At 35.0% G+C, this 25,552-nt stretch overlaps 1 protein-coding gene across 1 annotated transcript; it reads left to right on the top strand.

The window, feature by feature from the left end:
• The first annotated feature begins 5,802 nt into the window (after positions 1-5,802).
• LOC122304357 (transmembrane protein 258-like) lies at positions 5,803-9,867 on the top strand. Its single transcript, XM_043116585.1, has 4 exons — positions 5,803-5,961; positions 6,072-6,172; positions 9,500-9,578; positions 9,670-9,867. Exons 1-4 carry the CDS (start codon positions 5,959-5,961, stop codon positions 9,715-9,717), a joined length of 231 nt encoding a protein of 76 aa, XP_042972519.1. The 5' UTR covers positions 5,803-5,958; the 3' UTR covers positions 9,718-9,867.
• The last annotated feature ends 15,685 nt before the right edge of the window (positions 9,868-25,552 follow it).

Below are 25,552 nucleotides of genomic sequence, written 5' to 3'. Positions count from 1 at the left end.
TAATTTCATTTTGCAAGGAGAAAATCCACTATTCCACTCAATATCACCACTGCTGGTATTAGGAATTGATATGGTTGCTCCAAAGTTCCATACTTAAACCACTCAAAACTTAGCATATATCAGAAGCGTAAAACCTACCTTCAGATTGCAACTCATGACAACAGAATTAGGTTGCCAATAACATCTATCTTGTTGTAAACGTATATACACTTCATGTATTTACGGTTTCCCTCAATGACATCTATAAGATCATACACTTCATATATATTTTGCATTTCAAGTATCTCCTACCTTTCCTCGCATATTTTTTTCAATAGATACAAATAAAACTTCTTCAGTAGTAGTATTTCTTGCTGATACTAATATCCAATCTCTGCAAAAAATGAATCTTAGGTTCTAGTAAGGGCAACCTATGGATAGAATCATGGGAACCACGTAAGTCAATGCACATCATTAATCTGGGCAACTTTCCTCATTATTGCCACAACAAATGGGATCGATGCCCAATCTTTCGTTATCCTTTTTTACTCAAATATTCATACAATAAATTTTGAAATGAGAATGGAGAGAAACCAAACCTCTGCATGTTGCCCATCATCAACAGTCACATTTAACCAACCTACACAATCATGCTACCAAAAACCAGCTATAGGAAGACTAATCGACTCATGAAACAAAAGCACCACACCTCTCCAGGAGGTACAAAAAATAAGTCGTTGCATCTCCACAAAAAACCTTAACTTTGGCTTATTCACAAAGTACACCAAAACTACACCAAGAGGTACAAAAATGCATTTTCAAAATATTCCTCACATTTTACATATTCACAAACTACACACAACCCTTTCTGAGAGGAAAAAAAAAAATAAACGCTTTGCATATTTGAAAACTACATACAATTCTCTTTGGGCGGAACAAAAATGACTTCACATCAACAGACACAAACTACACCATGACCATTACCAACAAACACAAAAACAGCAACTCAATTATGGAGGCACATCTGAAAGAAAACAACTATAATGTAAACAACTTTTACATTATGCTTGCAATTTTTAAATGAAAAAAATATATTCAAAGACACATTTAACTAATAGCTAAAGACCTCTTGATTTCTCCGATGGCATGAATTGCTTGACAATGCTATGTTATATCCCAACACCAACCCCATCATCAAATTAGGGGTGTTGAGATCCCGAGGTGTCACCCAATGACATTTCATCATCTAATATTTTCCTGCAAACCTAAGTTAAAAAACAAAAAATAGACATAGATTAGAAAAAGAGTACTAACTAGTAGCTTGAAATTTGGAAAGTGTACTACCTTTCTCTTTCTTGTCGCCTTCTCCACAAGCGGAACCTTTTTCTTACTTGCGGGTCTCCTTTTCCCTTGGACCACGTGATGGCTTAATATCTTCTTACCCATATCTACGACTACATTTGGTCCAACCTTCATTGATTTGAATCTCGACCCAAATGTTACATCATCACATTTTGAATCAAAGTCATCAACAATGTGCAGGAATGCATTAACACGCTCATCACTTGAGGATATTTTAGTTGCTAATTTCATGCATTTTTTAACCACCATCTCATACCTCTGTGCATCTCTACTGGCCCGCAAATCATCATAACTATTTTTGATCAATGTGTATATCTTCTTCTCGTTCTTCCTATAGTGATCCAAGACATATGTATCTCGCACCACTTTAATTCGGGACAACTGAAAACTTTAAGAGCATGCTTACATAAAATTTCCCTCATCTCAAACAATACACACGTACATTTTAACTTGCACTCCTTTTCATTATAGTAAAGTGTATAGTGGACTATTTTGTTGCAATTATAAATAGAGATTTCATCCAAGATATCAAACGTTGAAATGCACCCCTGCTTGCTTACCAGTGTGCAATTACAACACATTAGACACATCAACTCTTTTTGGAATTCTTTAAACTTTGCATTTGTGTATACCCTCTAAAACTGCTTCTCAAAGTTGAAAGGGGAAACGCAGGGGATCATTTGGTTACTGGAGTTGAAATCAGCTGTTGTCTCTAGCTCCACCTTCTTCCTCAGAGCATTATCAAATTGGTTCACGAATTCCTTCAAGGTCGTACCGGAATGGACATATCCGTCGAAAAAAGCATTTATGCTTTCTGACAGTTGTGTCATGCTCATACTAGCCCAAAATACATCCTTCAAGTAAACCGGAACCCAAAAAGTCATTTTCTCGTATAAGGACTTGAGTCAATTATTATCTCTGAGATCATACTTATCAAGAAGTTGATCTCACCTCTCCTCAAATTCCATACATGTCTTGTAAATCATACAATGCAATTTGAATGGAGGTCTTCAACCCTGTGTTGAAATGGGAGCGAGATCCTAACTTCTTTGGAAGTTTGCACATTATATGTCATAGACAATATCTATGGCAGGTTTCCGAAAATAAAATCAAAATTACATTCTTCATTGCCCGATCTTGGTCGGCTATGATGGCTTTGGGTACTTAACCATTCATGCAATCCAACCACATGTGGAACAATCAAACAAAGGAATACGTGTCCTTACTTAACAACAACCCCGCCCCTAGTAGTATGGATTGCCCATGATGATTAACACCAACAAATAGAGTAAAAGGCATCCCGTACCGGTTTGTTAGGTACATTGTATCAAAGGTTACAACATCTCCAAAATACATGCCATAACCTTCCCTCATCATCGACATCCATCGCAGAAACGAACCCATCATTCTGGTTTCTCATTCTTTGGAAATACTCATAAAGAGCGTCGCCACCTCTTTTATCCAATCTTAAATATCTAGCCTTATCAATAAAATTTCAGAATCTCTCTCTTGAAAATCTAGATTCTCAAAACCCCCCGCATCAACGACAAGAGAAAAATAATTCTTGTTCATTTGAATACTAGCTCTATCATTAAGCTCGAGGATCCGTTGACTGTAGTCATCTAAATGTTTGTGAGATCACAAGAGTCTTATCTTCTTGGGACTGATAGTAATGTCGTTGTGTATATTTTCAACTGTGGTGATAACTCATTTGTCATTCTTGTTCAACGTCACATTTACCTTTGCTTTACAATCCGTTTTAGTTGTTGCATGTGGCTTCAAGATATTAATGTTCTTAGGTTAGTATTTTCCCCCACGGGCACATCCAATAGTCACATACATAGGCCTCCTATCATCATCTCTCTTACTCCTCTGTGTCTTTACACCAAATCTCTCTTGCTTGGCATATTGCTTATAGTAGGCCGTAAGCTCATTCTCACTCTCAAATTCCATACCGGATCTTGGTGCTTTAATCCGTACCTCATCATCTGGGATAACAGTGATACCCTCTAAATCTTCATCTATATCAAATAAGATTTCTAAACATGGAAACATAGGGATGGATTAACATCAATTTAATATTAGTGTCATTAAAGTGAAAGCTGAAAAAAAAATGTGTAATACCATCAGCAGCATCAAAAAATGTACTTCTAACATTTTCTTCAAATTCTGAAAAGGCAGAAAATTATTGCCTAAAGTTATCCGGATTACTCAAAAGCGGAGGGTAGGACATATTTACATTAAAACTATGCTGCAATAATATAAATAATTAGATTAATGAGCACGTCAAACACACTTTGTTAAAAACAATAAAAGACATCAACATGCCACTCACATGGTAATCGTTTGGATCTCCAAATGTATTTTGAGATGTCATTAATGACTGCAAAGTCGAAGTCGAAGGCCTGGGTGCCATTCCATCTTCCTCTTTCTCATCACACTAATTCTTTGAATGTCTTCCAAGACTTTAAAGGGGAAGTACATTATGTCAAAAGAAGAAAAATGAACATTAAAGTCTCATAGTTGATAACCATTAAAAACAATATGAAAATTTAAAAAAAAATAAAAATAAAATAAAAAGCATTTAAGCATAAGGGGGCACTTTATCATTCCTGCATACATCAACATTAACATTATTTTTAATTGTATAAATAAATTCGCTTCAATCTTTTTATGAGAATATTGTAAACAAGGTAATGAAAATGGTCTTGCCTAGATATTCTAAATCTCATTGAATTCAAATGGGAATAATATAAAAACTTCCTACTGAAAATTAATGGGTTTCAAAGAATTATAAAAAATAAAAAATAAATAAAAACGATTACCACGTAGGGTGTGCAAAATTGAACACCGTTACAGTGGCTCGCCCCTATCAAAACTCATTTAGCCTCATGCGGCTCATGATCATTATCGATCGGAAAATATGAACTTGCCTTAATTTTCTCAAGTTCCTACTAAAATGAGAAAACTTCTAGTGGTACAATCTTTTTCTCTTGAAAATAACAATTAACCACTAAATGGTCTCATGGGCCATAAAAAAAGAGTTTTGAAGGCAATCAGTAGGTTCTAATCTACAATGCAATCACTCATTTCAGAACCAGCATGGTTTGGATCCTTTCACAAAAACCAGTTCAATCCCACATTCACAAAAAAATCTCATGTTCCATTACTTTGTTTGGAAACAAATAACATGAACGATTTGGTGAAAGTCTATATATTGTTCAAAGCTAAAAGTTCCACAAAATTCTAATAAACCCTTCATGGGTTGAAGCTTGTGTTTCTGATCGGAGAGGAAAAGTCCCGAGAAACAAATGGAAAAAGAAGTCTGAGAATGAAAATGCACGTCAACTGAGATTATTTTCATACGAGACATACAGAGATTCAAAAATTACTCTAATTGATTAGCCAATTCGTATGTTGGGGGAAAGCTAGCTAAGAAAACAAGGATTTACCTTTCCCTAGACTTGGATGAAGAACTTCCAAAAGTTGCAACTTTGGTCAGATTCCGAAGTGATATCTGCAGCATGGGTAAGTAAAGTTAGTTTAAGGAAGACAATTTATTAGGTCTATCACTCCTTTCCTAGTTATTGTCATAACAAATGGGATCGATACCCAATCTTTTTTACCCTTGTGCACTCAAATATTAATGCTGGCCTAGAATAAATTCATCTTCTGCAACAAAGCTGATATCTTTCTTTCTTTCTTTCATTTTTGGTGGCAAATACAACCATAAAATGCATTCTCGACATTTTCAAACCAAACCAAGTAATATAATAGCGACAGAGCTTAAAGACCGAAGTAAAAATACAAAAGAGAGTTACCTCTTATTGCTGAGCTGCTAGGTGGCAAAGCAGAGAAACACGGGGCTGGCACAAGGAGGTCGAAGAGTGGTGCTGGGGAGATTCAGGTTGGGTGGTACTGGGTGGCGACAAGTTGCAGGTGCTGAGCAACGAGAGGGACGACGACGATTCGCAAGTGTTGGGCGACACGAGATGCTTTCAAACGATGAAAATGGTCTAGAGGTGTGGGTATTCCCAAATCTCTACGGCAAACTCACCATTTGATGGGGATGTGTAGACGGGTTTGGTGTCGCTTGAAAGAAACGACATCGTCGGTGGTAGTGGGCAAATGAGGTTCGACACATGTGGGGAGTAGATTCGACGCGGGCTCGAATTCAACGCGGGGGGAGGGGGGGGCTTGAATTTGAAATGGGAAGAAGAACGTCTCAAATGCTACCAACAATGGTGCGTTTTGCATAGTTAAAAAAAAAATTGCCACGTAGGCCTCTATAGTCGCTGATCCTATCAAAAACTTTTTGCAATGCTTATATTGATGTTTGCTATAAAAATAAATAAATAAATAATTTTTTGAAATACTTACGCGTAACTTTACCATACCGATTGTACTTCTCCCTAACGACTCAAGTCTCGAACCCAAGTAGTTGTGTTTTTGTGCTTACGTGGTAATTTATCCACCGTTAGATGGGTCCGAGCAAACCGATAATGTGTTTTTATATTGACCCACAGTTCGAGCCCGAATCCTCAGCGTTTGTTCGATCCAACCTCACCTGCGAGAAACAAACCGACGTCGCCTTCCCAACTCTGCTGCCTCGTAGCGATGGTATACCTCTTAATTCTCAAACATTTTCTCTAGTTTTTGTTTTCTTCGATTACTGATCTTCACTTTCTTATCGATCTCTATATTCACTTTTGTTAATTTTGTCTTCAAAGGCGCCGAAACCGATTGCCAGTCCCGTTCCAGACGCGTGGTACCCTTCCCTATCGGTCTTCATGCTCGCTATTGGCCTCTTTGTCACCGCCTCGTTCTTTATGTAAGCTCGATCCGATCTCCCAAAGAACTTTTTTTCTTTTTTTTTTTTAAATTTGGAAAGCGGTTTGTTTTGAACAATTCGGAAGGTTCTTGGCTCGATGCATTTGGGGTTTTGTGTGATCCAGCTCATTGTGAAAATTGGCAGTTCGGATTATAGTCTTTGAATTGATTTTAGAAAATTAGCCTGTTAACATGTCCAATTTGTCTTATGAAGCATTTGGCCAATGTCGTTTGCAAATTTAGGGTTTTTGAGTATTTTACCGAGTTCTAATCATCGTCCTTTTCTCTCCCGTAACCCACAGAAGAATGGGGTTTTTTTTTTTTGGTCTATTCTATTATTCTCTGAAGTCTTGATTTGAGGAATTATCAACAGTTTTTAAAGTGTTCTCCAGCTCACTCAATTTTCAATCTTTTTTCTTATGATGAGGAATCCCGGATCTTTTATCCAGATAAATCCTGGGTCCACGTTACGCTCTTACATAACATAGATTGGTAAATCATTGACTTTTCACCATGTGAGTTGGCCCCTAGAAATTTTTGCACCCGAGGATTTTAGAACAGTGGAGCATACCTCCAAGATCAAGCCCACCACTTGAGCCAACTCCTAGCGTCTCACTCAATCTCCAATCTGATGCCATAGCATTGGAATCCACAACTTTTTTCTATTACCAGAAAACTTTTGCAACTAGAAAAAGTTTTGCTTGATTGAGTCTTGAAAAAATAAATATAGGAAACACCCTTTATAATCCAAGGGAGCTTTCTAGAATTGTATTCCACTATAACATTTTAAATTCTGTCTTCCAATGGGGTTTTTTCTCTTGGAGGATTTATATATGCATTTATGCATTAAGTGTTTCCTTCAGTTCAAAAAAGTATATAGTTAAGGGTTGCATCAAAATGGAGGACATATATGTATATAACGCAAAGGGCTTTGTTTTTTCTTTGTCTTATGGGTATGCCTTTAATGATGGAAAAAAGTGATTTAAAAATCCTGAAAATGAAAGCTGAAAGTTCAGCCTAATTTTGCATTCGGTAAATGTGAAGTGGTGAAAAGATTTGGATTTGAATGGGATATCCGAATAAATTAGGTCATTAGATATATAGTAGAACTAACTGCTCGAGATGGCCAAGGCAAACTCTGCCAATTCAACAAAATTGGATTGTTTGGCTTGTGATGCTTTATTTACTCACTTGCCAGAAGTTAGAATCTTGTAAAAATGTCTTGGAGGAATTGGGACTTGAAGCTTTGCTTGGCTGCTGAATAAAATCCGGGATTAGAATTTTATTAATATTTTGATATATTGAACTATTTTTTGGACTACTTTTATAGACTTTAATGGGCTCAATAATCCACATGATTTTCTTGTATCTTTTTACTCTTCAATAGGTATCTCTCTTGCATACTTCCTCCTTAGGTGCCTTTTTCTGCTTTTTAATAAAGATTTCTTACTTTCCAAAGAATGAAACTATTCTGTAGAAAAATTTTCATTTCAAATCGAAGACTGCCTTGCTTAGTTGAGTTAAGCAATTCTTTTTTTTCAAAAAAAAAAAAAAAAAACAAGAAAAGAAACCACATCTTTTTTGTTTCCTTTTCTAGTTGTTAGCTTATAATTAGGTGTTTCCACTTGTATAATCCTTGTGTACTTGAGCTATGCCTAATTATATGGTTTGATAAATTTTTTACTTATCAAAGCAAAAAAAAATTATTTATTCTTTTAGATCCTTGACTTCTTGTGATGCCCCAGATGATAAGGATAAGGGTAGGTGTTGTATGAAATCCAACATTGTTTAGGAGGAAGAAGTTCTTGCTCTTTATAAGATTCTAATAAGGCTCCAATTGTATCATTGACTAGTTCTTTTAGAGTATAGGCTATGTGGGTTGGGCCTTCCATTGGCGTGTTATAAATGTTTATTGTGATAGCCCATATGATAAAGATAATGGTAGATGGTATATGGGATCTCATTGTTTGGGAATGAGAAGTTTTTGCTCTTTATAATGTTCCGATGAGATTCCAATTGTATTATTAACTAATATATTTGGAGTATAGACCATGTGGTTTAGACATTCCATTGGGAGAATTACAAATGGTATCAAAGCCTATCACAATTAAAAATGTGAGACTTGAGCCAGGTTGGGATATTGAGCCGTGCCACCTACGACAGATAGGCCCAACAAGGACGTTAGAAATTTAAAGGGGGTAAATTGTAATACCTCATATGATAAGGAGTAGAGTAGGTTATGTATGGGATTCCCACATTGCTTGGAAAAGAGAAGTTCTTGCTCTTTATAAGGTTTCAATGGGGCTCCAATTGTATCATTGACTAGTCCTTTTGAAATATAGGTTATGTGGTTTGGGGCTTCTATTGGGGTGTTACATTCCCTATACTGCTGTCCTATTTTTCCAATTAAGCTTGTGACTGTTGAACATTTATAATAGTGGTGAAGATAAGTATGGAGTCATTTTCATACGGCCACTGGGGATGTTAAGTTTAGTTTGGATAGCTTTAGGCAATCACGCCAATAGGCTGGGAACTTGGTTTCTCGCATTTCCGTTTCTATTTTATGTTCTGCTTTAAAATAGCTGAACACTCCATCTCTGTAGGGCCTGTTTGGGGTTGCATTTGGGTCATAAAAAGTGTGTAAATAGCCTCAAGAGCACTTTAATGATAAAACTAGGTTGTTACATATTAAAGTACTTTTTAATCTTAAAAAAAGCTAAAAAGTACATTTTTTGATGGTGCGGAATGTAGTTTTAATTTTAAATAAGACTGTCAATGGACGAAAATACCTATACAACTTTCAAATGATTACAAATTTGCCCTTTGATCTTATCACAAGCACGATACTACCTCAAATGACCTTTTATGTCATTTCAACCTCAAAAAACACTTTTTATATTATTTTTAAACAGATGTAACATGTTTGAAAGTGTTTTAGACATATGATTACTAAAGAGTAAATAACTTTTTAATAGTAGAACTTATTACAGAAGGTCTACAACTAAAATCCCTAAGGCTAAAAGCTATATTACCCACCACAATTCCAAACATGCACTTAATATTAAAATAGTATGTTCTAATAATATTTTATTTAACTTTCAACTTTAATTTCATCTCATCTCTGAAAACAAACGATAGTCTATTCAGATGCTATTGAGCTAGAAGTCCATAGATGATCAAGCATTGCAATGGCTATAGTCTGTCGTCTAAGGATGCTTGAAAGACATGTTAGATAGTATTTTTTTTTTGTCTTATGTTGACTATACTGTTCATTTATCAATTACTTCTTGTCTGGAAAGATGTTATTTAACAGCAGTATCACTTGCAGCTATGAAGCAACCTCTTCCAGGCGAAACCGTAGTCTTACCAAGGAGCTTATCACAGGAGCAGTGGCTTCTGTCTTCTTGGTATGTTTGTGATTTTGACTCTCTATTTGTCATCATTGCAGACATATAACATTTTGTTGCTGGTTCTAATTACCATTATTTCTTGTGGCAGGGTTTTGGGTCCTTGTTTTTGCTGCTTGCTTCGGGCGTTTATGTCTAATTTTTTAATGTTGGACTGGAAAAAATTTTGTCAAGCAGGATTAGTTTTGCATGGAGATTGTGAATTGACATTGCTAGCTAGTTAATTATATTTTGTGGTTTTTGGAATGATGACGATTTCAATCAATTATATTGCTTATGTTTTGTGTCATATGTGTCTGGAAAAGGATGAAGGGTAATTGGGTATCTTTTTAGCACCTAGGGTTGTAATCTATCCAAACAAGTCAAGCTTATAGGTTATTGAGTCGAGTTAGAAAATACTAAAAGAGTTCTAGTTGAGTAATTTCTCCATATATAAGAGTTTTAATCGAGTTGAACTAAGGAGTCGAGTCGGCATAAACAAGCGAGCTTTAATGAGTTTTAATCGAATCGTGTCAAATTTAATCAAGTGTCATTTACTAATTGAGTAGCTTTCTGCTTCTATGATCAAGTTTTTTTTTTGTTTTTCACAAATCGAGCTCAGTTCAAATTTTATCGAGCGAGTATCGAACGAACAATTGTACAAACTTGTTCATTTACAGACTTGAACTGAACTAATATATAAATGAACTAGCAATGTGTAAATGAACTGGTTCATTTACAGATTGTCACGAGCAATCTTACTAGGGATTGGTTCATCACAATCTATCCAATCACAATCTTGCCTGGATAGATTGCTCGAACGAGCAGTTTTTTCTCATGACAATTTTAGCACCATTTGTATGAGAAAGATTGTCATGATTGTTGATAATTTGGAGATTTGCTTCCTTCTACCTTGGGGAAGGTTGCCTAAAATTGTGCACATAATTAGAAAAGTGATTCAGGCTTCTCAAGAACTTGTTGTGGAAAGTATTTTTGGGTATACTGAAAATTCTCACCCCCTTGCAATTTTAGTGGCTAGAGATTTTTTTGAAAATATGTATCATCTCATCTCATCTGATTCTATCTTTATATCTCATTTTATTTCTTTTTCAAGCATAACTCAAATAAAAATGCTTTTTTATTTCAAATCCTCAACTATTTCATCTAAGTATTACTTAATCATTATAACTTTTTCAAACTTTTAAACAAAATATAAGAAAACAATTTAACTATTTCAAATTTAAAAAAAAAAAATTATATTAAAAAATTATATTCTAAAAGTATTTTAACTTTATAGTATTTTTATTTAATTTTTTTCATTCATTTTCCAAAATTCAATAAAATATCATAATTCAAATTATTTCATTACTATTCACAAACAATTTTAATATTATTCATAGAATTTTCATCTCATCACATTCTCTAAATATTCTCTAAGACATCTGCTTAATATCCCTAACACTAGAAATAGAATATGTGTGGACTTCATCAACTATTAAGGGCGATTTAGGTTGTGCTTGGATGATAAGACTATTTTAGATTATCAGATATTTTCGTATGGATGGATATATATATATACACTCTCCGTCCAAACACACTTTTTATATGGAATAATCTCACTTATTTCATCTTAACCCAGCACTTTTTATTGAAACGATATATTTTTATTTTATTACTAAAACATATAAATAAAATAATTATTCTATCACCACAACAACAAATTAATTATTTATGAGACTCGTTACTTTTTTAACTTTATATAAAAAGTTAAACATATCTCAATTTACTCCATACATCCAAACACATCTCAATGAGACTCACACTCTATTACAAAACTCATTTAAATGCTTAACTCACTATTATTATTCACAAAAACTCCAATCATCTTATATACTTTTAACATCCAAACGATTAATTGCATGCCATCCTCGAGAAAGTGGGGTCTCATTAACTGTGCAGGCATAAGAACAGCTCCAAGCAGAAGTGTAGAAGGAGTATCAAAAGAACAGCACGAGACAAAGAACGCATCACAATCCATGCATTAGCTCTTCTCAAATGAGGGGTTTTTACCAAGTTCATTTCCATGATAATCTTTCGATTAATAGGAACAATACATCATATAGCTAGTGTGCTTTTAAGAGCTTTGGTTAAGAGATATCTCTTTCCCTCAATGGTCTCACAAGGATGCCAAATTTGTACAGGAGATTTTAATCTTTGACATCCTCGTAAAGTCATTTCAGCGTGGAGTGTAAGACTGTATTTGGATGTTAAGTTAAGTTAAGCTGAACTCAGTTCTTTATGAACAGTAATAAATTGAGATGGTGGAGTGAGTTCTGTGGGGTTCATCTAAGATGAGTTTAAAGTGTGTTTAGATATTAGAATGAGTTTAGATATATTTATGAAAATTTGTAAAGTTGGTGAGACCCATGGCTGTTCACTGGCAGTGCTTGTCTGATATTTAAAAAAAAAAAAAAAAAGACTTGTACTGGCCAGAAGAAATAAATGTGAGAGAGAAAGAGAGTTGATGGCTTGTCAAAAAGATAGAGAAAGAGAGAGATGATGGCTTGTTGTAGGTAGAGAGAGTGATAAAGTTGACAGTAGAGAGAGAGTTACAGGAAAAAAATAGTAAAGCTGCATTATTAGCTTTTATCTGTCCATCTACATGAACAAAACTCATTGAATTCAAGTATGAAGACAGTTCACTTAGGCTGTTTGGACGATAAAAGAGATTTAAAAGTGAACCGAACTCAACTAAATTGAGTGTAGTTTACAAACCAAATGGGCCCTATAAGGTAGGGTTTGTATAATGAGCTGAGATGAGATGAGTTAAGATAATTTGTAAATAACAGTAAGATTGTTAAATTAAGATGAGATGAATTAATTTTTAAAAAATTGTGTTTAGATTTAGAAGTGAAATGAGATGATTTTAACTTTTTGAGAGATTTGATAATTGTAGGTCTCACCAATTATTGCATAGTATTTGTAACGATTTAGTATCATTTAGAAATATATTTTTTTAAGTAATAGTAATTAATAAATTACATACCCAAAAAATATTAAAATCACATAATTAATAACAAATAATTTTTGAAATTTAGATTAATTAATAATTCTTGGCATTTTCGAAATTTAGGTAGAACCGTATTTCTAAAAATCAAAATTTTTATTATAATATATATCATAATAATTATGAAATAGAAATCATTAAATGCAATTCGTTATTGCATTTCCAATCCCATTAATATAAATATTTCAAAATGGGTGAGTCCTGAAAAAAATTTAAAAAATGATCTTTTCATTACAGCAATGAAAATTTATCACTTGTTTCTATCGGAATATTTACAATTTATATCTAAGCATCCTGCATATACAATAATATCGTTATGATTTGAAATATTGGATGTTCAAATTCTCAACATTAGCTTATTTTTAACCTATTTAATATAACCAATAAAGTTTATAAAATACCAAAATTCCAAGATTACTTAGCAATTCGACATGTACTTGACAAATGGTAATAAATTTCAAATAAAAGTACAACCTTATAGCAAAAATGAAATTACACACACGTCAAGTTAGAAAAATAACATTCAACCACCACCCCTCTCTGCCTGCATAGGTATGACGATCACATCCTTCACTGCAGCCATATATTGGGCTTATTCGGTACTCATAGAAGGATGACGTGATGATTCTACAGCGTCTTTAACCACACAGCCATTTGGATCGAGCCGTTTGTTTCTCCAATGCTCGAACAACCAGATGTTCTGTAATAGTCTGCTAAAAATTTAATTATAAAATTTCTATTAATTTCAAGAATTTCGTGAAAATCTCATAAGTTTTCACGAATCTATTAATTGTATAGGTTTTAGTTTAACTACATAATTAGTATTGTTACTCACTATAGTATCAGAAGTGTGCTTTTGATTATTAGAAATAGTTAGAAAAGTTTTAATTGGACACATAGAAAGATCTTAGCCACCTCACTCTTCCAAGTCTACACTTCACTCTCACTCTGGATAAGAGAGACTTACACTCTACTCTCACTCCGGGTAAGAAAGACATATATTTAACTCTCACTCTACGTAAGAGAGACCTACACTCCACTCTCACTTCGGGTAAGAGAGACCTTCACTTAACTCTTACTCCAGGTAAGAGAGACCTACACACAACTCTCACTCCAGCATCATCTTCTTCCATATTTTGTCCATAAATACCTCCAGTCACTCCCTACGAAAATATCTTCCTTTACACCTTTCATTTAAAGAACACCAAACTCTCTCGGATAGCTTTTAAGTATTATTTTGCACGTCCATTTTAAAGCTTTTATAAGTGTTATATCATAAAGTCTCCTTCATATAAGTTATTTCTTTTTTAGTCTAGTTTATATGGATATCTTATTTGTCTCATTTGAAAATCATTTGACCAGTCAAATATTGTGTAAACTATAGAAAGGTCATTCTAGGAGATAATCTGGAGAATATGTTATAATTTGGAGTTTTTGACTAAGCTAATGGATATATATTGGTCCGAAATTTTTATGGAGTATTGTTAACATGTTTATATGATCATTGGTTGATGAGTTTTGCATGATTAAAGGTTTTGATGAAAGATTTTCTTAGATTTAGAAACTTAAAAACTGGAAGAGGAAAAACAGTTTCTGTTTTGAGAAAGTTTAACTCTTTGGTGGTCTAAACCTATTCCAATGACTTTGATAATTTTATTGGAGGAGCCTAAGCATCTTATATACATGTTATATTATTATTTTAAAAATATTTGATGTTAGTTTCAAAAATATGAAATTTTATGCAAAGAGATATTTAGATAGGCCAAAGTGTGGATGTTCTTGACTAAATTTATGTTTTGGTTAATTTTTAACCATGTGATCTTGAATTAGAAGCTAATATATGTTTTGGGACATCTTTTTAAATCATGAGATGGTTTAGTTTAAAGAACACATCTTTATAAGTAATAGATCAAAAGGTTAATCAAAATAAGTTAGAAACAAAAATTAATGGAAATAACATATGGGAATTTCAGCCCTATAGAATATTAATAATTGTGATTAGTTTTAAATTTTTCTAAATTGATATTTGAGTTGAGAATAAAATTTACATGAGGCATGTAAATTTTGGTGACTTTTGGAGTTAGTATGCAAAATCCTTAAGTTATGGGTAAAACAGTCATTTTCCTACATGTAGAGGGTAAAATGGAAATTTTACTATTTAAGATTAGTATTTTCCATATTTCAAATTATTAGTGATTTAGTACTAACTTTTAGAATCACTAATTACAGTTTCTCGTGATCGCGCTTGAGGTTTTATAAGAAATGCGGAGATCGAGGTAAGTTAGCTTTTAACTTACTAGCAGTCTACTGTATATGTGTGCTAAGAAAAGGAACTATAGTGTATCTATGTGTGTTATCATATATGTCAGACCATGCTAAGTTATCACATATTTGTCTATTACACAGAATTTATTCTATCATGATTTTCATCTGTTACACAAGATATTTTGTTATATATTACAAGTACATAATGTTAAATATGTCATCTATTACATGTATGTCATATCATGTTCACTGTTGTAAGTGTGACGCCCCCAAATCCCCATGGACGGACACGATGAAATCGAGACGTCCGGATGATGACATCACGGATCACCACCCTATCAACGAGTGCCAAGTGTGTGTATAAGCAACAAATGTGCACGAAAAAACACGCAGCGGATAGTAAAGTCATAAACTAAGTATCAGAATTTTCATTATTTAATACAAAACTGTTCAAAACATACATAATAAAATATTACAAAACACGAATATTGTTTCAAACCAACTATAAAGCATAACTCCAACTTAGAACTCCGGTGGAGCCGCATCCTCGGGCTCAGCCTCTTCTTCTTCCTCGAACTCTACACCAAAATCTACGAAACCAAAAATTGTGCCGCAGGTAAGTAAAATCCAAACACCACTAGATAAAAACATATAAAACTCAAACAATATGCATGAAAGAAAAGCCAATGCACATGTCTTGTAAAACCATATTTTTTCATGCACGCCAAAAACCCATTTGGCCCAAAAACATTACCATTAAAACCGTTCCTCGCAATTATCCCAGATAATGGCCTAAAACAGAAACCACTATTTTCCCAAAAAATGGATCACATAGCCTCAAAACGAACCTCGCCATTTTTCCAGAAAATGGCTCGTAACCAAAACCATAAAAACCGATCCAATTATGCATATACCATGATCTCTCCTAGGGATCATCTGCACACTCTGGCTCTGTGCCACATCGCAGGTAACGTCTACGCGTGTGACACCTAAACGAGTGATGCCCAGTACTCGCGCCCAACGTGTCCCTGGCCAGGCCATCTTCTAATCCCCGCCACTCTAGGAACCACGGAGTCGACACGACAATGTTATCGTATCGTGCGATCCGGTCGTCGCCCTGCGACAACCCAGGGGATGTCACTCAGTATTATCCACTCCCGAGTGACCAAAGGAGCTCCACCGAGATAATGCCCTATCCCGGTTTGGGGTCGTGATACACACGCACCCGAAAATCCATTTACGCCAACAAAACATGATTTTCTCAATTACATAAACAGCACATGAATCCAATATATAACGCACGCCTCAAGGCACAAATAACCAACCAATCACAAAACAACTAAACCAAGCAACTTCGTCCTCAATCCATCCGACCCCCGAACTCCTCGGACTCAGTCCGAAATCAACCAACCAACAGCAAATATTTATTGTAAGAACAAAATATATTTAAATCTAAAAGTAGAGTTTGGAAAATACTTACAGCGTTATACGATATTTTTTGAAAGCTCACGGCGTTGCAAACGGCGGAGGAAAAGCAACGTAACAGTGTATTTTACACTGTGGCCGTGGGTAATAAATTACCCACTTTCGAACGGGGACAAACCAAAATATGAAATTGATAGGGAAGGGTCTTGAGATGTTTATGAAGTTAAAGGAAGCAAGTTTGGGCCGTGGATGGCGGTGGAAACGACGGTGGAAAGCCAAAAAGGGGTTGAACGGAGTTGAGCTCGTGGGAGCTGCTCCGGCAACAAATCGAGGCCGGAAATGGGTGGGTTAGGACGGCAAGAAGTAGAGGAAGAAGGATTCTAGACGAGGGGTAATCGTTGAGGAACAAGTAGACATCTTCTATTTTCTAGTGGCACGTGGAAATGGACAATGCATTGTGGGTGAGCGGTTTCCACATTCTTCAAAAACCATTAAATAACATGTAAGAAGAGTGATGCGGTTCCTATGCACACTTGGGACACATATTATCGCCCCAACACACTACTAGGGTGCATCCTTACATCTCAAGCAACACTTAAAACTATCATTGGTTTGCGGTAACTACTTTACTAGCTCTCTTAAAGTAGCAACTTGATATAAGTAGTTTCTAGTTACCTACTTATTCGTTTGCAACGATGCCTTGGTGCAATTGACGGCACCATGATGGAAGCTATTGTGCCTGCTGATGTAAGTGAGGCATTTCACAATCGACATGGGTGAGTTGCCCAGAACGTGTTGTGTGTATGTGACTTCAATATGAAGTTTACATTTGTTTACACCGGATGGGAGGGAACAGTACATGATACTCGCGTATTCCTCTATGCATCGCGAATACCTCCTTGCAAAGGTCAACAAGCGAGTCCAGCCCCCCTGGCGACCCAGCCTCCTAGGCCGCTCGAACAAAGGTAATGTCGATATTTACCTTCCTCGCTAGGTACCAAAGGGATGGGTGTAATACCTAAGGCTACTTGATCCCTCCTACGGCGAAGTGCAGCTAGTCCTAAGCTGTCTAACAACTTACATTCCTCATGGGCATCAATAGGCAAGAGCGGGTCCAATCGCAAACTGCCTAGTACTTACCTCCTCATGGGGCTCCCAAAGGTGAGGTGAGCCTAAGGCCACCTTATCCCTCCCGCAAGGCAAAGCGAGTCTGGCCCTTCAGCGACCTAACAACTTACCCCGACCTATACTATGATGAAGAGTGGGATCAGCATTAGTCTAACCCTCACCTACCTTTCCTACAGTGCCAACAGACGGGAGTGAGTCCAGTCACAAACTGTCCGAACAACCTACCCTCCCGTAAGGGCTTATAGGCAGAACCAACCCCTAGCTCAATTTGATCTCCCCAAAGAGGAGAGCGTGTCTAGCCTCTTGGCTGCCCAAACTGCTTACCTCATCCCCATCATAGTGAAGTGTAGACCAGCTCCTCAATCGTCCGATAGATTAACTCCTTGGGGGACAAAAGGAAAGGGCATGGCCTGAGGCATCCCCTCCCTCGACGAAGTACAGATTAACCTTGGAAAGACTATCTTTTCCAACGGAACGCCCATGATCTTCATCACTCTAGCTCGGGTTTGTAAAGTTTCAAAGGTTATTTAAACTAACAAAGTTGACTTTTATAGGTCGAGCACAACTCTCGTCTACCTTTCCGTTGAGGGCCAACAGGCTAGCCAGGCCTTAGGGTGACCTGGCCTACCTCACGGTGAAGCACAAGTGTTATCACTCGATGACCCAACGTAGACCAAGTCGAGTGTGGCCTTAGTGAGCCACTTGGCCTCCCATCACGGCAAAGCGAGGATAGGCTTCTTAATTGTCCAACAAACTACGTCCCCGGGGGACAAAAGGAGAGGGCATAGCCCGAATCATTCCTACCATTCCCTCGGTGGAATGCAGGTTCAGTACTCGGACTACCCAACGCAATTCAATAGCACCATCTCTAATAACAAAACGCCTCAAACCTACTCTATGCACCACGAACTAATCAGGTTAGCAGCTATCAGAGATTGTTTACACTAATGGACTTGCCTCTCGTAACTTTGGTGAGCAACTCCTACTTGCTTTCTCGACGAGGACCAACAGACTGACTCGACTTCAAGGCGGCCCAACTTGTCTAGAAGCAAAGTGCCTGCATGGACTCCCAACCCCAAGATGGCCAATAGGCCATTTGCTAGCCCGACCTAACTTCAACTAATTGTTGAGGTAGCCAACGGCTGGAAAACTCGGTCGCTGGGAAAACCAAAGAGGAAGGATGGCTCAAAGCATCTTAGCCTCTCTCCTCACAGAGTGGAGGCCAAACCTCCCCTTGACATAAACTATGTTGTAGAGGATGGAGTTATTCACCTACAAAAAGAAAAAGATGGTGGCAAGCCTGTAACGCTACAACAACGTTGCTTACCCAATGCTCCCCCTCGCGCATGCAAACTATATATACAAAATGTAGTAGCACATCAGGATCCACCAAGCGTTCAGGTGAAGTTGGGAAGGAACTAACCTGAGACAGTTGAAGACTTCATGAACACGGCGAGGGAAAGGCAACCTCAACCCACAGGAGAACATGCTGGAGAAGAGGGCAACACGTGAGGCAGAATAGTCGGCGTTGATAGCCCCTTCCCGTGGCCTAGGAATCTCAAAAACCACCGTGTATGGGATGTGGTAGGTAAAGATAAGCGACAATAGAAATTCACAGGAACCCTTCGAGCACTAGTGATGATCGGTATAGCCTGGTTTTGAAGTATGAACCTCAGCCATGTCTTACTCACCAGAGACCATGGGTTTATTGGATTTCTTGACAGCCATTGCAAGTAAGGATGAGGAAGGAGACGATGAAAAGGAGAGGTTGAGCAAAGAGAACAAGGATGCAAAGAGAAGGCAAATGAAGTAAGAGGGGAACAACAAAGATAGGATGAAGCTTCTATAGAAGAGCAGTGGTTGGCTTTCCAACTTCCACGAACTAAACTTGGGAAGTGGAGTGGTTCAAATCCCACGAGACACACAACAAAACACAAAGTTGGAGAAACTGGTTGACAACCATTAACGTGAAAGGGACAAAACAACTGCCATCAAGTACCATAACCCAACCGTCGGAGAACGTGCTAGTAAAGTTGGAAAGTGAAGCATCATATGTCACACTAAACGACGAAATGGAGCTAAGAGGCTTGACACGTGGAGGAACCATAAGGCGAAAAAGCCACCCCACTCAGGAGGGAAGGATACCAAGTGACGACGACGGCATAAAGACATGAGAGGAGAGGAATGAAGAAATTCTTGTTGGACTAGTCTGATGGGAATTGGCGAGATAACTGTAAGGGGGTTTTTCCACTCGACACGTGGAGGAACCATAAGGTGAAAGAGCCACCCCACTCAGGAGTGAAAGATACCAAGTGACGATAGTGGCATAAAGACATGAGAGGAGAGGAATGAAGACATTCTTGTTGGACTAGTCTGATGGGAATTGGTGAGATAATTGTAAGGGGGTTTTTCCATTTGGGTCGAAGCCCCAAGGCATGAGCCCAATACTTGGAGAGGCCCAGACTAACCGAGCAACCCATCGGCTCAATCAAGGGGTCTTTGGTCCTGGAGCAGAGGTTGGTCCATGACTTTGAACAAACAAAAATCCACCGTAATGCAAAGGAATGAAGAAAATGCCACCTCGACAAAGCTTAATCCCATGTAGCCTTTAATAGACAAGTGGGCACAGATCGCAAGAAGTCCTTGATCCTTTGACTGATAGGAAAGGAGGAGCCTAACGGCGTGCATCCACTGGCTGAATGGGGCAGATAGCCATGCCACATTAAATGTGCCACCTTAGAGGTCACGCTATGTTAAATAAGCCTAACTGCAGGAACTACTGAGGGGACACATCCTCCTGATAGAGTATGGGCATCAGACCCCAGATATCACTTGTAAAAGACAATCTCTATGTACTATGAACTCCCTATAAACTCTCTACATACTTGTACTAAACTCTAAGACGATATTGACTTTGGCATCGGAAACTCCCCAGCCACCACCATGGCCCCCCATCTTACTGTGTTTTCTTTGTATCCGCAAACCTAAGATCAAAGACCTGAGTTGCTTAAAACCCGACCCAAAGGTATACAAAATACGACATTAACAACTACCATACATAATCAAGTGTAGAAATAAATTAGATACTAGTATTTAAATAAGTTTAGTATAATAAGCTAATAACACATATACTCATTTACTAAAGTATAATAATATGTAATTAGACAATAGAAAACTTAGTATGTAATTAAATTAAAAATAAGTTAGACATTAGTATAATAATATGTAATTATACACTATAGTATAAGTCTTGTATATAAATAAATTAGACACTAGTATAGAAATAACTAATAAATCTAGTACAATAAGTTAATAACATATAGTATTAATTTACTAAAGTATAAGAATATGTAATTAGATACTAGAAATAAGTCTATTGTAAAAATAAGTTATAAATAAATTACAAACTACTATAGTATAATTACATGTAATACCATATTATAATAACATCTAATTAGATACTAAAATAATATGTAATATTATAGTATGATAACATGTAATTAGACACTATACTATAAGTTTAGTATAAAAATAAGTTAGATATTAGTATATAAGTAAATTGGCAGAGAATGATTTAGTTTTAGTTTTTAATTTTTTATAAAAATTGAAATTTGAAAGCCCATAAAAAATTCTTTTTAAAATGGGCTAAATATGAAGGTAAAGAAAAAACTCAAAGCTAAAAGTCCAAATCTGACTCTGCTCCAACAAGTTGGAGTTGGAGTCGAATCGGAGCCAAAAACAAATCGGAGTTGGAGTCGAATTTAGGGTAATCCAACTTTGACTAAGTCAGTGCTCAGCCTTAGATTTCGATATTCAAACCAAGTTAGGGAAGGTTAAGAGTGAAATGAGATGAAAATTTTATAAATAATAGTAAGATACTTGGTGAATAGTAGTAAAATATTTGAATTAATAGTTTATAGAATTTTGGGAAAGGAGAGACAAAATATTGAATAAAAAAAGTATAAAATTAAAATATTGTTAAAATATATTTTTTTAATATTATTTTTGTTTAGACATTTAAAAAATTTAAATTATTTTTTATTTTTTATTTGAAAGTTTGATAAAGTTGTAATGATTAGTTTGAAAAGGTTGTAATGATCAATTTGAAAGTATTTGTATTTAAGTTATGTTTGGAAAGAAGATGAAATAAGAATTTTGGGATGAAAACTTTTTACAAATAAGCACTATCTTTTGGGGGCTTCGTTTGGTTACACAAATGAGATGAGATAAAAGTTAAAAGTTGAATAAAATATTGTTAAAATATAATTTTTAATATTATTTTTGTTTTGAGATTTGAAAAAATTAAATTTTTTATTATATTTTGTGTGAAAATTTGAGAAAGTTATAATAATTATATGAGATAAGATAATAAATATATGAGATAAGATAAAATAGTTTGAATTGTGCAACCAAACCGGTCCGTATAAGTGCACATCTCAGTTTTTCATAACTTACTCCAAGATGGTTGGCTTTTTGTGAGTTGGAACTTTGTATTCAAAGACAACAACTTATATTCTTAATATTAAAAAACATAGTTATATATATATATTATATTACACCATCATCTTACTTTATAAATATAACATTTTCCGTTATTATTGGATAATTTAAAAAAAAAACAATTTAAAACTTAATGGGTAATATCATATCATAATAGTAGTACAATAAGAATGGGATGATAGTGTAATAAGTAGAATTTTTCTTAAAAATTAAGACCTCGTTTAGATGTTGAACTGAGTTGAATTTTTTATGAATAGTAGTGAGTTGAGATGGTAGAGCGAGTTTTGTGGGACTCACCTAAAATGAGTTTAGATGTATTTATGAAAAGTGAAAAAGGTTGTGGGTCCCGTATGTAAAGATATATTGAGTTAAAAAAACTTGTGAGTCACACGTGTAAAACAGTTTTGAGTTAATATAAGTTTAGCGATTTGAGAGTGTTTGAATATTAGACTCAACTTAAAATTAGATTAAACTAAATTGATTTCAGTTCAGTCTAAATTCCAAACATGGCGAATCTACTTGTGTCTTGCATTATACCATGTCTTTATCTTTAAGCAAAATAATTCATGTTTACATTTGAAATTGCAATTCCAAAAGTGCCATGATTTTCAAATTCTCCTTCCAAAAGTGATGTCTATTCTTGAGAACAAAAACTTTAGGCATTGCAGATGGAAAGAGACTGATTAATCTGTCCAGTTTGAGGCACAATAAATAATAACAATATTTGAGTTACCCAATTTTTAGCAAGAAAATTATTTTGTTTCTTTAAACATAAAAAGTTTTCAAACAATTTTCTCATTTTTTTAGTACACTTAAATCAAATAATGTATAGAAATAATATTTACGGTTTTAAGGTATGTAAGTGTGGCACACTTTTTGTTAAAAAAAAATTAGTAGATTTGAAATCCACATAAAAATTATTTTTTTAATAGTAAATTTTACTTTTTCTTAAAAGCAGTGCACAAATGTGACTTGCACATTCTAAAACTGTATCTAACATTATATAAGAACAATTATTTTCGATGATAAATGATAGGGATAGTGAATTACTGATTGAAGCTAGAAAATTGCTAGCGGTTCTTGTTCAAAGAGCCCCATGATAGAGAATAACTACATTGAGGCCACTACATGAATATGAGGGATGCTACTCATCACCCTACACCATATATTTTAATATTATTTTTTATTTTATTTTATTCTTATTAAACTAATTAATTTGTTTTACTTATCATTCATACACCACATATTTGTTATAGGGAAAATGAAAAAAAATAAAATAAATGTGATATGTAATGTGTGGGGATGATAAGTAACAACAATAATGAGAATTTCATTAATAGGAGACACTCTTTTAGAAGGAAGATAATTGCTTCATTTTGGAACCTCTCTATTTAGGTGCGCTTTTAATAGTGAGTGGAGATAAAAGTTAAAAGTTGAATAAAATATTGTTAAAATATTATTTTTTTCATATTATTATTGTTTTGAGATTTAAAAATGTTGAATTATTTATTATATTTTGTATAAAAATTTAGGAAAATTATAATGATGAGATGAAACAGGTTCATTATCCAAATTTGGCCTTAGTTTCTTTCTAAAAAAAATAAAAAAATTGGACCAACTTGACCGTTGGAGTGTCCTTAGTCCTCGGGGATATAACGGACTTTGGAAACTATTTCTGTATCAAAAATTTTATATGCAGTCACTTTTACGTATCATTTTGCTTACTCTTCTGATGTGATTAGTTATATATTAAAAAAATTGATCCAGCCAATCATATCAGTAGAGTGTGTAACAAGTACGCAAAACTAACTGTATATAACATTACTCTTTCTATATTGCAAGAGGAGCTCTTCACCAGTCTAGTAACATGCAAAACAAAATATCAACAATTTGGCACTAGCTGTGATGATTTTTGGGTTGAATTAAAGATGAGTTTCCTTTACTAAATTTTGGGGAATGATCAAATACTTATGCCTACTTGTCGAAGATCTAAGTTTTCTTATGTAAATCCACGTTCATCCAAGCAGATTTGGACTCATCTCATATCCACAAGATATGCTTAAAGTTATGTGACATATATAGGCTTCTCTTAAAGTGTTATAGATGATATTAGAGCCTAGTCTAACCATAATTGTAGAACTCAAACTATATTACGGTGTTACCTATGATAGAATAGCTCGATGAGGACGTCATGAATTTGTATGATGGAGATTGTGATATGCCATATTGAGAATGACCCAAATATGACTTGGTCCTCGCTTGGAGTGCTATGAATGCTTTCAAAGTTTGCTCCGAGCTATGTCAACAATGATAAAATGGCTCTACAAGGACGTCATAAATTTAAAAGAAGAGACTGTCATACTTGTGTTACATGACATGCATGACATGTCATCTAACAACTAGTGGTGTCGTGACATGACTGAAATTGAAGACAAGCTTGTAGACACGGTAGGCCACATGCACCTACCACATTTCTCATCTAATGAAACTGAGGGAAAAGAGGAAGATGTGACGCGGGTGTTCATTTTTCTCCACACAGATCCGCTTGATTTGGTTTCTCCCTTAAAAAATTTTGTCTTTCTCCCCAAGCTGGAATTCCATCCAAGCTGATCCCCTCTGTTGTTTAATACTTTGGCAAGACCGAATCAAGCCATCCACTAACATCTTTAATCTCATTCGACCTTTATAGGTCTAAGTATAATAAATCCATGATTTTCTTTACTCATCAACTCGTGTGTGGTCTTAGGCTTAAGCCCAAAAGTATATGCTACATCAACCGCAAAAGTTTGTGCTTTAATTATATATTTCTCAATGGTATCTCATCATCACATTTTATATTCTCTGATTTTTTGTACCATTAACGTAGACAACCATGCAGAACAAATGTTTCTCATTTCATATCAATGATGACTTTTTTCTGTGTCATACAATGATAAGTATAAAAGATTATTATTGAGTTGTTTATGTTCACTATTGATGTGTCATCTTTTGATTGGTGTTGACGTGGCAGTCAACGGTCACATTTGAATTTTTCATTAGAACATTGACGAGATCTTAACGATGAGACCAATTTGAAATGTTAATCATAACTATACGTACTAATTTAAAACTTTTTAAATCATAAAAACACTAGTAGTGAAAACTAAAATTTGGCCAAAATTTAGCTAAAGTGCACAATAAATTATTGTAATAATTGACTCAACAAATTAATAGTGATTATAGCGAATAATATGAACGTTAGAATTAAAATTTTATCTTTTAGAAAATTTTATCCGTTAGAATAATATGAACGTTAGAAAATTAATGTATAATTTGGTAATAGCGAATTAATATTCAAATTACAATTAGAATTAAAATAATGAAAAGTTCAAAATCAAGATTTAAATAAAACAATGATAAATTTGTTGAGTCTATTATTTGATGTTGTGAAAAGTAACTAGTTAAAATTTATAAAAATGAATTTTTTAGTCAAATTTATATCAAAATTTATTGAGACCACTACTAATGTTCTAAGTACCATCGTACCACGTTTGAAAAAGTAAAACCATGTGAAGCTGTATAGTAATTTTTCCTAAAGATTATATCATTTATTTATTTCTTAGACACCTTG

Source organism: Carya illinoinensis, chromosome 3 (genome assembly GCF_018687715.1).
Source record: "Carya illinoinensis cultivar Pawnee chromosome 3, C.illinoinensisPawnee_v1, whole genome shotgun sequence".
In the NCBI taxonomy this organism is placed as follows: Eukaryota; Viridiplantae; Streptophyta; class Magnoliopsida; order Fagales; family Juglandaceae; genus Carya; species Carya illinoinensis.
Note: the sequence above shows the minus strand (reverse complement) of the source record. Positions and strands in the feature narration are given on the sequence as shown.